Source organism: Prinia subflava, chromosome 13 (assembly GCF_021018805.1).
Source record: "Prinia subflava isolate CZ2003 ecotype Zambia chromosome 13, Cam_Psub_1.2, whole genome shotgun sequence".
Classification (NCBI taxonomy): Eukaryota; Metazoa; Chordata; class Aves; order Passeriformes; family Cisticolidae; genus Prinia; species Prinia subflava.
Genome location: NC_086259.1, coordinates 1939008 through 1949720, shown reverse-complemented (window position 1 = coordinate 1949720; position 10713 = coordinate 1939008). Strand labels below are relative to the sequence as shown.

Genomic DNA, 10713 nt, shown 5'->3' with positions numbered 1-10713 from the left:
TCCTGAGGTAAATCCTGGTTTGTTGCTGTGAAAAATAGGGTTATTTAATTCATGTTCTATAGATAATTATAAACTGGAAACTATAATATATTGTATAAATGTATGATAGATTTGTACGTGCTCCACCCGCGTGCCTCACAGATTTCCGTGGAGCACCTCTCCTGATCTTCCCGGTCCAGAAATAGAAGGTGAAAAAGACAAGGCGCAAACGCTGTCAGAAGAAGACAATTAACATCGCCAACCTACACCCTGACTACCTCAAAGAAAGGACTTACTCTGGTCATTAGCCTATGTGCGGAAAGTCATCACATGCTGTTAGATTACCTCAAAGCAAGGACTTACTCTGGACATTAGCATTTGAATATGGACCGAGGGACTTTTGCAGGGCTTAATGTAAACACTCTTAATTGCCGGTGCTTAGCAGAAACAATGGGAAGAGTGCTGCCGAAGGGGAAATAAAGCATATTTAAGCTAAGCCCCTAAGCAGGCGAATTCGTGTACCCAGCTAGAGACCAGACTGCCAGGCTCTGTGTCTAAGGGTCACCCTTGGCTATTTCTCCCGGGAGAAACTCTGTCAAGTAGGTATCGCTGTTTGTGGGGGGGCGGGTTTTGTTGCTTAAAATTCTGTGATTTGATTCCAAATTTTGTGATTTGAATTTTTAATAAACCAAATTATTGAATTTGGAAATAAATTGTCCTGGCATTTATAACATTCCTATCAAGGGGAACATTGAATCTGCCTTCGGGTCAAATGGCTGGATATATTCCAATGTGTACTAGACAAAACACAAAGGAAAAGGAAAAAAACCAAAAAAACCCCAAAACAAAAAACAAAACAAAACAAAAAACAAACAAAAAAACCCCCAACAAAACAAAACAAAAAAAAAAAAAAAAAAAAAAAAAGGCACAAAAAACCCCCAGTAAATTCAGGTTTTTTAAAGGATGCATTTACTGCAATTGTAGCACTGAATTACAGTCAATCCTAAATAGTCAATATCATGAATACTTTTTCAACAGTTTTAGCTTCCTTTTCCTTCTAATCCCATCTTCAAAACATTATTAAATGCGTGAAAAAAGCACTAAGGGACTTTATGCGTAAGGAAAAGTACACAAAGAGTCCCAAATCCACAAATGTTACTAGTTTAAGCCCCAAGACCTTGTCTACTTAAGATCTTGAGGAAAAAAAAAACAAAAAACTTTTTCATCTGCTAAACTGTAGAGGGATAATGCTTTTAACTGAATTTAAGAAAAAAAGCAATATTTTTATTTGCTCTGCTGCAGCCATAGGAGTTCTTACTCAGCAGCAAGAAGAGTAAACAGGTCTGTATTCCCAGTGTGCACATCCTTGTGGGAAACAGTTCCTGTGGAGTGTAAACAAGGAAGTGGCACCAGGGAACACCATATGTAAAAGCTAATTTGCAAGCTTGGACAGCACTCTGGAAAGCTTAGTATATTTAAAAAAAAAATTGTAAAATACACTTTTGTGTATGTTCAGAGACTAAAACATACATTTATTAGGGAAAATAACTCTGCACCTATAAGAAAAAGCAAGAACAAAAGACTAAACCTAAAATGCTAAAAGTATCAGCACTGTTAGATCTTCTGGAAGTTAAAGCTGGAGAGAAAAGTGCTCTCTTTTGCTGTATTTACTTTTAGGTGAATTTTTGAACTTGTAGATCTGACCAACAATTTAAATTACAGTTGGTAGATTTGATGCACAGCATTTCATAGATCAATACTTAATAAAGGGTACATTGTTTAAATGAAACACTCAAATGCTTAAGTCTAGTACTGTTAAATCCTGAACAGGGAATTGTGAAGACTCTCAAATGTTTGAAGTCTAAGCTGTCACATAAGTCTACACAGAGTTAAGAGAATATGAATTCCTACTTTCTTGTGCAGAAAAGAAGTGCACAAGAAGATACAATTTTCCCTTGCTTAAGGAAGAGAATCAGGAAAGACATCCGACAATCCCAGGCCTCTTCAAACAGCCTTGTTTCATGTTGTTTAATAAATATAGGGCAATTTGTTAAAATATCTGACAACACCCAAGAAAGGTTTGGTAGTTAATTTATTTAATTCAGTTACAGTGCTTCAACAGGATGCTACTCGTTCTCCACAAGAGCAGAGCCTGACACTCCATGCAGCTACACCTCTAATCCATCTCTATTAAATTGTACCAGTCTCAGTGAAATCTGCCTTGTTTGTTCATTGGAAAGTTTTACTGGAGGTTCTCATGGAATCACAGCTGGTCCACAATCTTTAGTTCAGTCACATTTCAGTGAGGTTTTATGAAAACACTTTTCTTCAGTGTATACAAACCTGGAAACTCAGGGAAATTTCACCTTTTAGAAAGTTATTTTCAAAGCCAGTAAGTAACAAAATGATTTAGGAACTTGCACACACTGGTAGCAGCTGGACTACCAGGGAGTGAGAGGACAGGTTCAGTTCCGACGTTCCCTGGTGGTACTGAACTGCAGCAGTGCACGGCCCTACTTGTGGTTCCTGTAGTAATCTTCAATGGTTTCTGAGTTGAAGTACACCACGGTGACTGTGATGTCGTCCCTGTACATCCTGGCCAGGTCCTCGGGCAGGCTCAGCATGGCAGCCAGCTTCTCTGGGTCCACCTCGCCGTACTCGTTGCCGCCGATGGCGTGCCGGATCAGATGGGTGGCGATGTTCTGGTCCAGGGAGGCCAGGCCTTTGCTCTTCCTCTGCAGCAACAAGTTGTGCATGTAACCCAAATTAACTGGTTTCTTAAAAGTCAGTGGTGATTTCTGCATGTTGAGCTCTGTAAGGTGGCCAGCAACAAGTTTTACAACCTTCTCATTACTCAGCATCTCCCACAGCCCATCCGAAGCAATAACGAGAAACTTATCCTTGCTTCTTAACTTGTGGTATGTGACTTCAGGCTCTGCAGTTAAATAAGGGGGTGTATGGTAGTTTGGAGGAACGTACTGATAAATGTTTAGAGCCTCAACATCACAGCTGCTCTCAAGAATGCTGTGTTGCAATTCTTTGCTCCATTTTAATTGCACATCTCCAAAAGCTCTGGAGGGCATAAGAATCCCCAGTAATCTGTCATTCACAAATAGGGTTTTCTCCTCAGATCTAGGATGTTCTCTCTTCAATCTTCTAATTTCAAATTCATCATAGGCATTGTGGTCTCGGGTTAGAGGGAGAGTAGACCACGTTCCATCTTCCTCACGGACCCCTAAAACCGCTCTGCAATCACCAGTGTTTGCCACATGTAGGTGAACACCGTCAATGTGAGCTACACAGGCTGTTGCACCAGAAAAAGCTACTTGCAGGGCAATATTTCTCATCAACTCATTTTCCTGAGGAGCCTGAACTTCCAGTGATATGTCTGAGTCTAACCTTTTGAATGCACAAATCATGGCTTCTTCCAAACTAAATCCCAGCTCGGTGTCCAGGTCCAGCAAGTGCTGCCAGTAAACGCGGAGGTTCTCGAAGTACTGCGAGGTGATTTCCTGGTACTCCCCATCGCTGGGATGCCTGTGCCACTGCAGGATGGGCCGCACTGGTTTCATGGCCTCCACAGCCAGCTCGATCTCCTCCAGGCTCTGGCGGGGCATGAGGGACACGGCGATGTAGTGCAGCAGCCTCTCGCTCACGGCCTGGGCGCAGGCGGCACCCGCGTGGCCGTCGAACACCCCGAACATCATCCCCGCCGTCTGTAGGCACGTGGCCGCACTCCGCCGGTCCTCCATGGGGCTGTTGGAGGCCAGCTGGTTGCTTTCAAACCTCAGCACGGAATTTGCACTCTTGCCATTCAAATCCAGTGTTCTGTGGGATAGTTCACCTGCTCTGAGTACGTCGTTGATTTGTGCCGGAGACAACTGGAAAGAAAAATGTTCTTCTTCGGTGGAAGTGTGTCGGAATGCTTTGGGAAAGGAGAAAGTTCTGTCTAAGCTGCAGCTCCCAGCAGGGTAGGGACATGTTTTGGAGAAAAGAAGCTTCCATTTGATCTTGTTTCTATTTGGGATACAGATGGAGTACCAACGTCCTTTCCCTTGTAAAATAATGCTGCTTCTGGCTGAGCTTAAAATCCAGGATGATACAGTTCTTGACATCATAAGTCACTCCAAAAATGGAGCACTTTCCTTCAGTAACACGGAGTGTCCTTGCAGCCTGGAATATAAATGTAGGGAAGGGAAAATAATTAGAAAGTTCCTAAGAAGCTTTCCATATAGAAGTACAAAAGCATATCTAGAGAAATATTCAGAACTTCTCAGAAATATTCTCAGAAACATTCAGAACTTCTTTGCAAAAGAGATTGCTATAGATAAAGGCGTCTCAAAAGTGATACAATTCTCATCACTTAATTATAACCAAGGATGTGACTGCTCCTTTTAACTCCTCAGAAAAGATATTTTTTACTTTCCAGACAGGGTTTTTTCCTCATTGTGGCAAGAAGAAATGGCAACATTACAAGAAATGTTATTGGAAACTGTACAACGAAAAGCCTCATCTAACATGATACAGAACAAACAGATCCAACGAGCTTGAAAATTAAGTAACAATTATTGCAAAACTCTCAAAAAAGCCTGCTAGAGTACGGCTCCATTAATAGAATCAAAACTTCAAACCCAAGAGAAGTACTTAAACCCTGTGGAAAGACTGACAGATGCAGCCAGTTAATGATTTATGTAAACTACCATGATCCTCACAGCTAGAACAAGCCAGTCTACCTTTCCAATTCTGTTACAGCTTATAGGCTGAGCTGTTCTTTTTTTTACCTTCAAGGTCTTAACCAACCCTCAGGCAGGCAGGATCTTTTACACAGCTGAAGGCAAATTCTACTGCTGGTTAATTCATGCTTTTTTCACAGCATTGTGCACTCTGGTGCAGTGAAAGCTATAACACACTGGCAACTTTTACAGGTTCACAATTTGGCTTGTTCATTTGGAGGGCAATTAGAACAAGCTGCAGGGAAGATCTCTGTTGCCAACAGCACTGAAACCTTGGGTACTTCGGCAGCTGAAGCTCTTCAGTTGCCATGGGGAAGGTCCTCACATAGTCTACTGCTTTCAGTAAGGTATTCCAGCTGTGGGATATTGCTAAGTACAACCAGATGTTCACTCACAACAGAATTTTGCCCCATGGGTTTCAAAAACTCATGGTATGGCAGCACTGCAAGTACAATTACTCCCAGAAGACTCCACTAGCAGCCACTGAGAACAAAAGAGGTCTCTGTGAGCTTTCAAACACTTTGAGGTGGCCTGTGACACCACTTGCTCAGGCCAAAGACACTACATGCTGCTACAGCACCAGTTTTTTAGCAGGGCACTTCACAAGAAATAACAAGAAACCAGCCAGATCAGATGAGTGGAAATGTTTCCAAGAAATCAGCAGGACGTAAAAGTCACCTTGAGCTATTCTAAACAGAAGGCCTACTGATACAACCCAAGAACTGCTGAAATCTTGTTTGGAACCCAAAGCAATATGCCACAAAACATTTCCGATGTGTGCTACCATACTTAACGCAGAAAAGAGCAGAGAAGCATTCCAACAGACCCCACCACTATGATTCTGGCAACCTGGTGAGAATAGGCAAGGACACAGCATAATCTCACTGCTGATTTCAGGAGAGTAGATTGAAAAGGCAGTGCCAGTTCACTGTCCAAGGCCTGCCTGCAGTCTCCTGGGACACTGCATCTCCCAACACACACAATGCCTTTTGTTGTCCTACAGAAGGAACACAAGCAAAATAAGAGGAAGACAGCTGACCCTACCAAGTCCAGCAATAGCAAAACCCAAAAAGCACCTACAGCACAAGACAAGCCAGGGTTTGCCAACCTTTTTCAGTCCATTCCCAGTCCTGCTTTTCCTTCTTTCTCTTCCTGCCCCTTTAAGCCACATGAGATTGAAACAAGGATGACTTTCACATAGTTGATCAAAAAGTCGATCGAAGCAGTGTTTTAAAGAAAGCTCCCCCGTTCACGCCGGCTGGCTGACAGCGCCAGGCGCTGTGGTTTGCCCCCGGCAGCAGAGTCACTAACACCGGTTAGCCTGCGCTCGGCTAAGGTCGGGAAGCACTGACAGCGCTGGAGCTGCTGCGAGCCAGCCCTGCTCACTGCGCTCCCATCCTCGGGGTCCTCCCCAGCCGCAGCGTGCAGACGCTGCAGCCCGGGACGGTAGCGGTGCTAATTAAAGCGGTGTGCTAAAGACCATTACGTAAGAGCCAATTATTACATAAACTCGCTCCAGCGCCGGCTCTGCCTCCCCGGGGACGCGGTGTCCCAGCGGGGCCCGGGCTGAGCCCGACCAGCCCCGGCATGGCCCGCAGCTGCCGGACCGCACAGCGCAGCAGTGCCCGCTTTTCCCAAAGAAATAACAAATACCCGGTACATTTGGATTTACAGCTCCTCTGAGATCCCCACAACCCCACATTCCCCTCACTCACCCTCCTGACATAGCCCACACCCACCCCTCAGCCCACACACATCCGGCACACACCGATCCCCGCTCCGCCACCCCCGCACTCGCCCAGCTCCACACAGCGACACACGGACCCCCCTCTGCTCCCCACGGCCCTGTCCCGCACACACCCCTCTGCCCCCACACCGCACCCTGCACACAGCCACCCTGCCCCGCACACACACCTCTTACCCCGCACACACACCCCTTACCCCGCACACACACATCCCTTACCCGGCACACACACCCCTTACCCCGCACAGAACACACCCCTTACCCCGCACACACACATCCCTTACCCCGCACACACATCCCTTACCCCGCACACACACATCCCTTACCCCGCACACACACCTCTTACCCCGCACACACACCTCTTACCCCGCACACACATCCCTTACCCCGCACACACATCCTGCCCCGCACACACATCCTGCCCCGCACAGAACACACCCCTTACCCCGCACACACACATCCTGCCCCGCACAGAACACACCCCTTACCCCGCACACACACATCCTGCCCCGCACAGAACACACCCCTTACCCCGCACACACACATCCTGCCCCGCACAGAACACACCCCTTACCCCGCACACACATCCTGCCCCGCACAGAACACACCCCTTACCCCGCACACACATCCTGCCCCGCACAGAACACACCTCTTACCCCGCACAGAACACACCCCTTACCCCGCACACACATCCTGCCCCGCACAGAACACACCTCTTACCCCGCACACACACATCCTGCCCCGCACAGAACACACCCCTTTCCCCGCACACGCATCGTGCTACACACACACACCCTACACCGACCCCACCGCCGCCGCAGCCCGTGCCCCGCACAGCTCCCACCTCCCCGCTGCCGCTTCCGCACAGTCGCCGCGCCAGGCCTGGCTCCGCTCCCTGTGCCCCGACACGGCTGCCCCGGCGGCGGCCGCTCTCTGCCCGCCCCGTCCCCCGCCCCGGGCGCACCCACCGGCCGAGTAGCCGCCACTCGCGCCCGCCGGCCCACGCTGCCCCCGGCGGCGCTGAGGGACGGCGCTGACCGACAGCCCCGCCGCCCAACCCGCCCCGGGTTCCCGTCAGGACACGGCGGGGCGGGCACAGCCCCACCCCTCCGCCATGTTGTGCGCGGCGGGCGCGGCTGTGGCGGCTCCGGCCGGGCTGGGGGGGCCCGGCCGGGCTGAGGGGCTCCGGCCGGGCTGAGGGGGCTCCGGCCGGGCTGAGGGGGCTCCGGCCGGGCTGAGGGGGCCCCGGCCGGCGCTGGGCAGCGCTGTAACGTGAGCTGCAAGGAAGCGAGTGACGCGGGTTAGGAAGTAAAAGCACCAGCAGCGGTTTCTTCCTCATTAATAACGTTCAAAACCACGCTGTTTCCTTGAGGGGGACCCCTCGGCTTTTCGGGTGTTTTTCCAGTACGATTTCACACCCTTCAGCGCTGAGGGCACCGGCTGATGAAGCTCAAAATCGCAAAGCTCTTTCGTAATTAAGTTGCCATATAAATTACGGAGAACAAAAGGGCCCGTTTTGCTGACTCCCCGGTTTTTGAGTTTCATATGACTGCTTGTCTCGGTTAACATGAGCGGTTCTAAGCCCGGTAACGAGGAGAAGGAATGGGCCCAAAGTGCATGGTGGTTAATGAGTAGTTACTGCTGTTACCGCAGTGGTTACTAAGTAGTCCCTGCTTTAAAACCTCTAACAATCATTTCTGCAAAACCAGAAGCTTGCGAGTCACAAGAGGCTTTGATATTATCAGTGCATTTTTAAATTTGCCTGGCTTGCACTGAAGGATTTTTAGTTGAATAATGTGGTGCAGGTATCTAGATGAGATAAGCGTGTTCCCAGGTTATCTCATGCGGAAACATGCCGATCATCTTCAATGACTCTGAGCTTTCACTTGTTTCTTGTTTTTATTAAAACAATGAAACATAGTTTCATGCTGCATGGAAGAGCATACAAGAAAATATGTCATCTTAACAAAAAATTTCATAACAATATTCCAGCACATGCAAAAAAACTCCTCATGTTTGACATAATTACTTTATCTGCCTGACAAATCTGAACTGCAAGAGGACACCCACAGCTGCCCTCACCGGCATCTCTCCGCTCTGTCCAGCGCTCAGACACACCAACAGCAGCTTCGGCTCTCCCCGGGGAATGGGCAATGGGCAATGGGCACAGCCCCGAGGCTGCCGAAGCTCCAGGGGCGTTTGGACACTGCTGCCAGGGATGCAGAGGCTGCAATTGTTCAGGGGTCTGGGCAGGGACTCGATCACCCTTGTGGGTCCCTTCCAACTCAGGGTATTCCATAATTCAATGATTCTTCCTTCTGCCCTAGCAATTTTCAGCTTTTGTACCATTTACAAAACTGGTAAAGCCTCATACAGCAGCCTGAAAATGAGTCTGACTGTTCTGAGTTTCCTGTGCTCCCACCATGGTTAAATGTTTCTCTTCAGCTGAAAGCTGTAACTTATTGCTCACATGTTCATGCAGTAATTTCATAAATTCATATGCATAAACTGAAGTGACTTAGGAACCACGCAAATGAAGGTGACACAACAGTCTTGCTGGAGATGTCCCTTTTACTTCACATTTTCTAAACACAAGAAGGAATGCCATATTGAAGGTACTTGACAGGGCTGAATATCAAGTCAAATTGAGATTTAGATTCTGCTTTGGACTGTTTGATTATGCTCATGAACTAAAGTGATATATAATTAAAGGAAAAAATAGAAATGCTACTCTCTGATATGATCTGAGGAAAGAATGGTATTGCTCAGGCTTGCAGTGTTTTTGCCTTTAGGAATTTCTAATAAAAATGGCAAATTTCTGTAGCAACAGTGCTTGGTTGCCATAGTGCTCTATGTTCTTAATTTGCATTGAAAAAATTAGAACTCAAGTTTCTTTAAATAAAGCTCAGATTTGGTTTTGACTTTGCTGATTACAGGTGAGCCAGGTTTAGTCCTGTGCCAGAAGAAATTACTTACCTGTATTTATAAGGAAATGAGTCTAATTCCAGGTATTGTATTAAGGTGCAGCTATAGGTTAAAATATAGCAGGTCCTATATTTAGATTTTTTTTTCAAGGAACAATCTTATCTGCTGACTCGTACAGTCAGCAGCTCTGGTTTTCTGTGGAAATACATTCTTGAACTCATTTCTGTGTTCTTGTTTAGGCCAGACTGCACTATTTGGGGTTTCCTTTCCCATGGAGCATTATTTTTCCCCTTGCTTGTTGGTTTGGACAACTGGCTGTGGCTACTTTGGTGCAATTTAAACATCTGCTTTCAGAGGCTGCAAAGAGCTGCCCCTCATCTGCACTGCCTTCACAGCAGGTGCTAGCATGGATTACTTTCCATGACTTCACTGATATTCATAAAAAGTCTGGGACTCCTGATGCTTTGTAAACATTTCTTGTTATGGGGACACACAAAGATCAGAAACACCAAATAAGGCAGATATCCCTAAGAAAGCAAGTTGAAAACTGGACTAATATTTCTAATAAATAGCTAATCCTTATGTCAAAAAGCTGACCAGCTGCAAAAGGTTTGAATGCAAAGAAAAGTAGTAAACTACTACTAGAAGTAGTTCCCTAGCTTTCAGAAGCTTTTCTGCAATAAAGAGACAGCCTAGTGATACAGATTAGAAAACAGCAAGAGATCCAAACCCTTTAGAAACTTGTGAACGTGCAAAGGAAGGTGGGTCCTTTGAAGGAACTGTCTCTCTGGCCCATCTCAGTGAACACAGACTGGCTTTTGTGCTTTTTGCACAAAATGCTCTACAGTCCAATAACCAGCATTTGGAAAGGAAACAGCACCAGCCCACAAAACACCTTCCTCCTGAGCACCTTTAAGAATGTCCCCTGTTTGCTGGCTGTATCTTGTCCTGTGAATGACAGCCATTTCATCTGCTGTATATGACATTTTGGATTTTCACAAAAGGCAAATTGGCACTGCAGATGCAGAAATCCCTTATTATAAACAAACAAAACTCACAAACAAATGGAGAAATGAAAGAGACTCAAGGTCTGTTAGAGCAACTGTATTTTGTTTGGTTGCAGTTATTTCCAGTCTGATCTTCCTAAGTAATCTAAACCAAACTCTCAAATGCTAGGAGAGAAAGCAAGCAGCAAGAAACATTGATGAACAGAGGTAAACACCATGAGCAGTTGTAGGAAAGGTGCCATTCCAGCTGCCCAGCTTCATTTAGCCTCTCCTGTTGCAGCAGAGGCTAAGCAGTGTCTGGAGTTGCAGAGGTTAATCTGAAGAC

At 46.6% G+C, this 10713-nt stretch overlaps 1 protein-coding gene across 3 annotated transcripts; it reads right to left on the bottom strand.

The window, feature by feature from the left end:
- Nucleotides 1-2054: 2054 nt before the first annotated feature.
- On the bottom strand, nucleotides 2055-7563 carry PDP2 (pyruvate dehydrogenase phosphatase catalytic subunit 2). 3 transcript variants are annotated; one of them, XM_063410795.1, is made up of 2 exons: nucleotides 7425-7563; nucleotides 2055-4152 (listed from the first exon to the last, which is right to left on the bottom strand). In XM_063410795.1, exon 2 carries the CDS (start codon nucleotides 4095-4097, stop codon nucleotides 2493-2495), a length of 1605 nt encoding a protein of 534 aa, XP_063266865.1. In that variant the 5' UTR covers nucleotides 4098-4152; nucleotides 7425-7563; the 3' UTR covers nucleotides 2055-2492. The 3 variants fall into 3 exon arrangements, with proteins under 3 accessions (XP_063266865.1, XP_063266864.1, XP_063266866.1); XM_063410794.1 differs by having other exon boundaries at nucleotides 7301-7439; XM_063410796.1 differs by lacking the exon at nucleotides 7425-7563 and adding an exon at nucleotides 5821-6403.
- Between the last annotated feature and the right edge of the window lie 3150 nt (nucleotides 7564-10713).

Coding starts and splice junctions, on each gene's coding strand:
- PDP2 (XM_063410795.1), bottom strand. CDS start 4,097: ATGATGTCAAGAACTGTATCATCCTGGATTTTAAGCTCAGCCAGAAGC.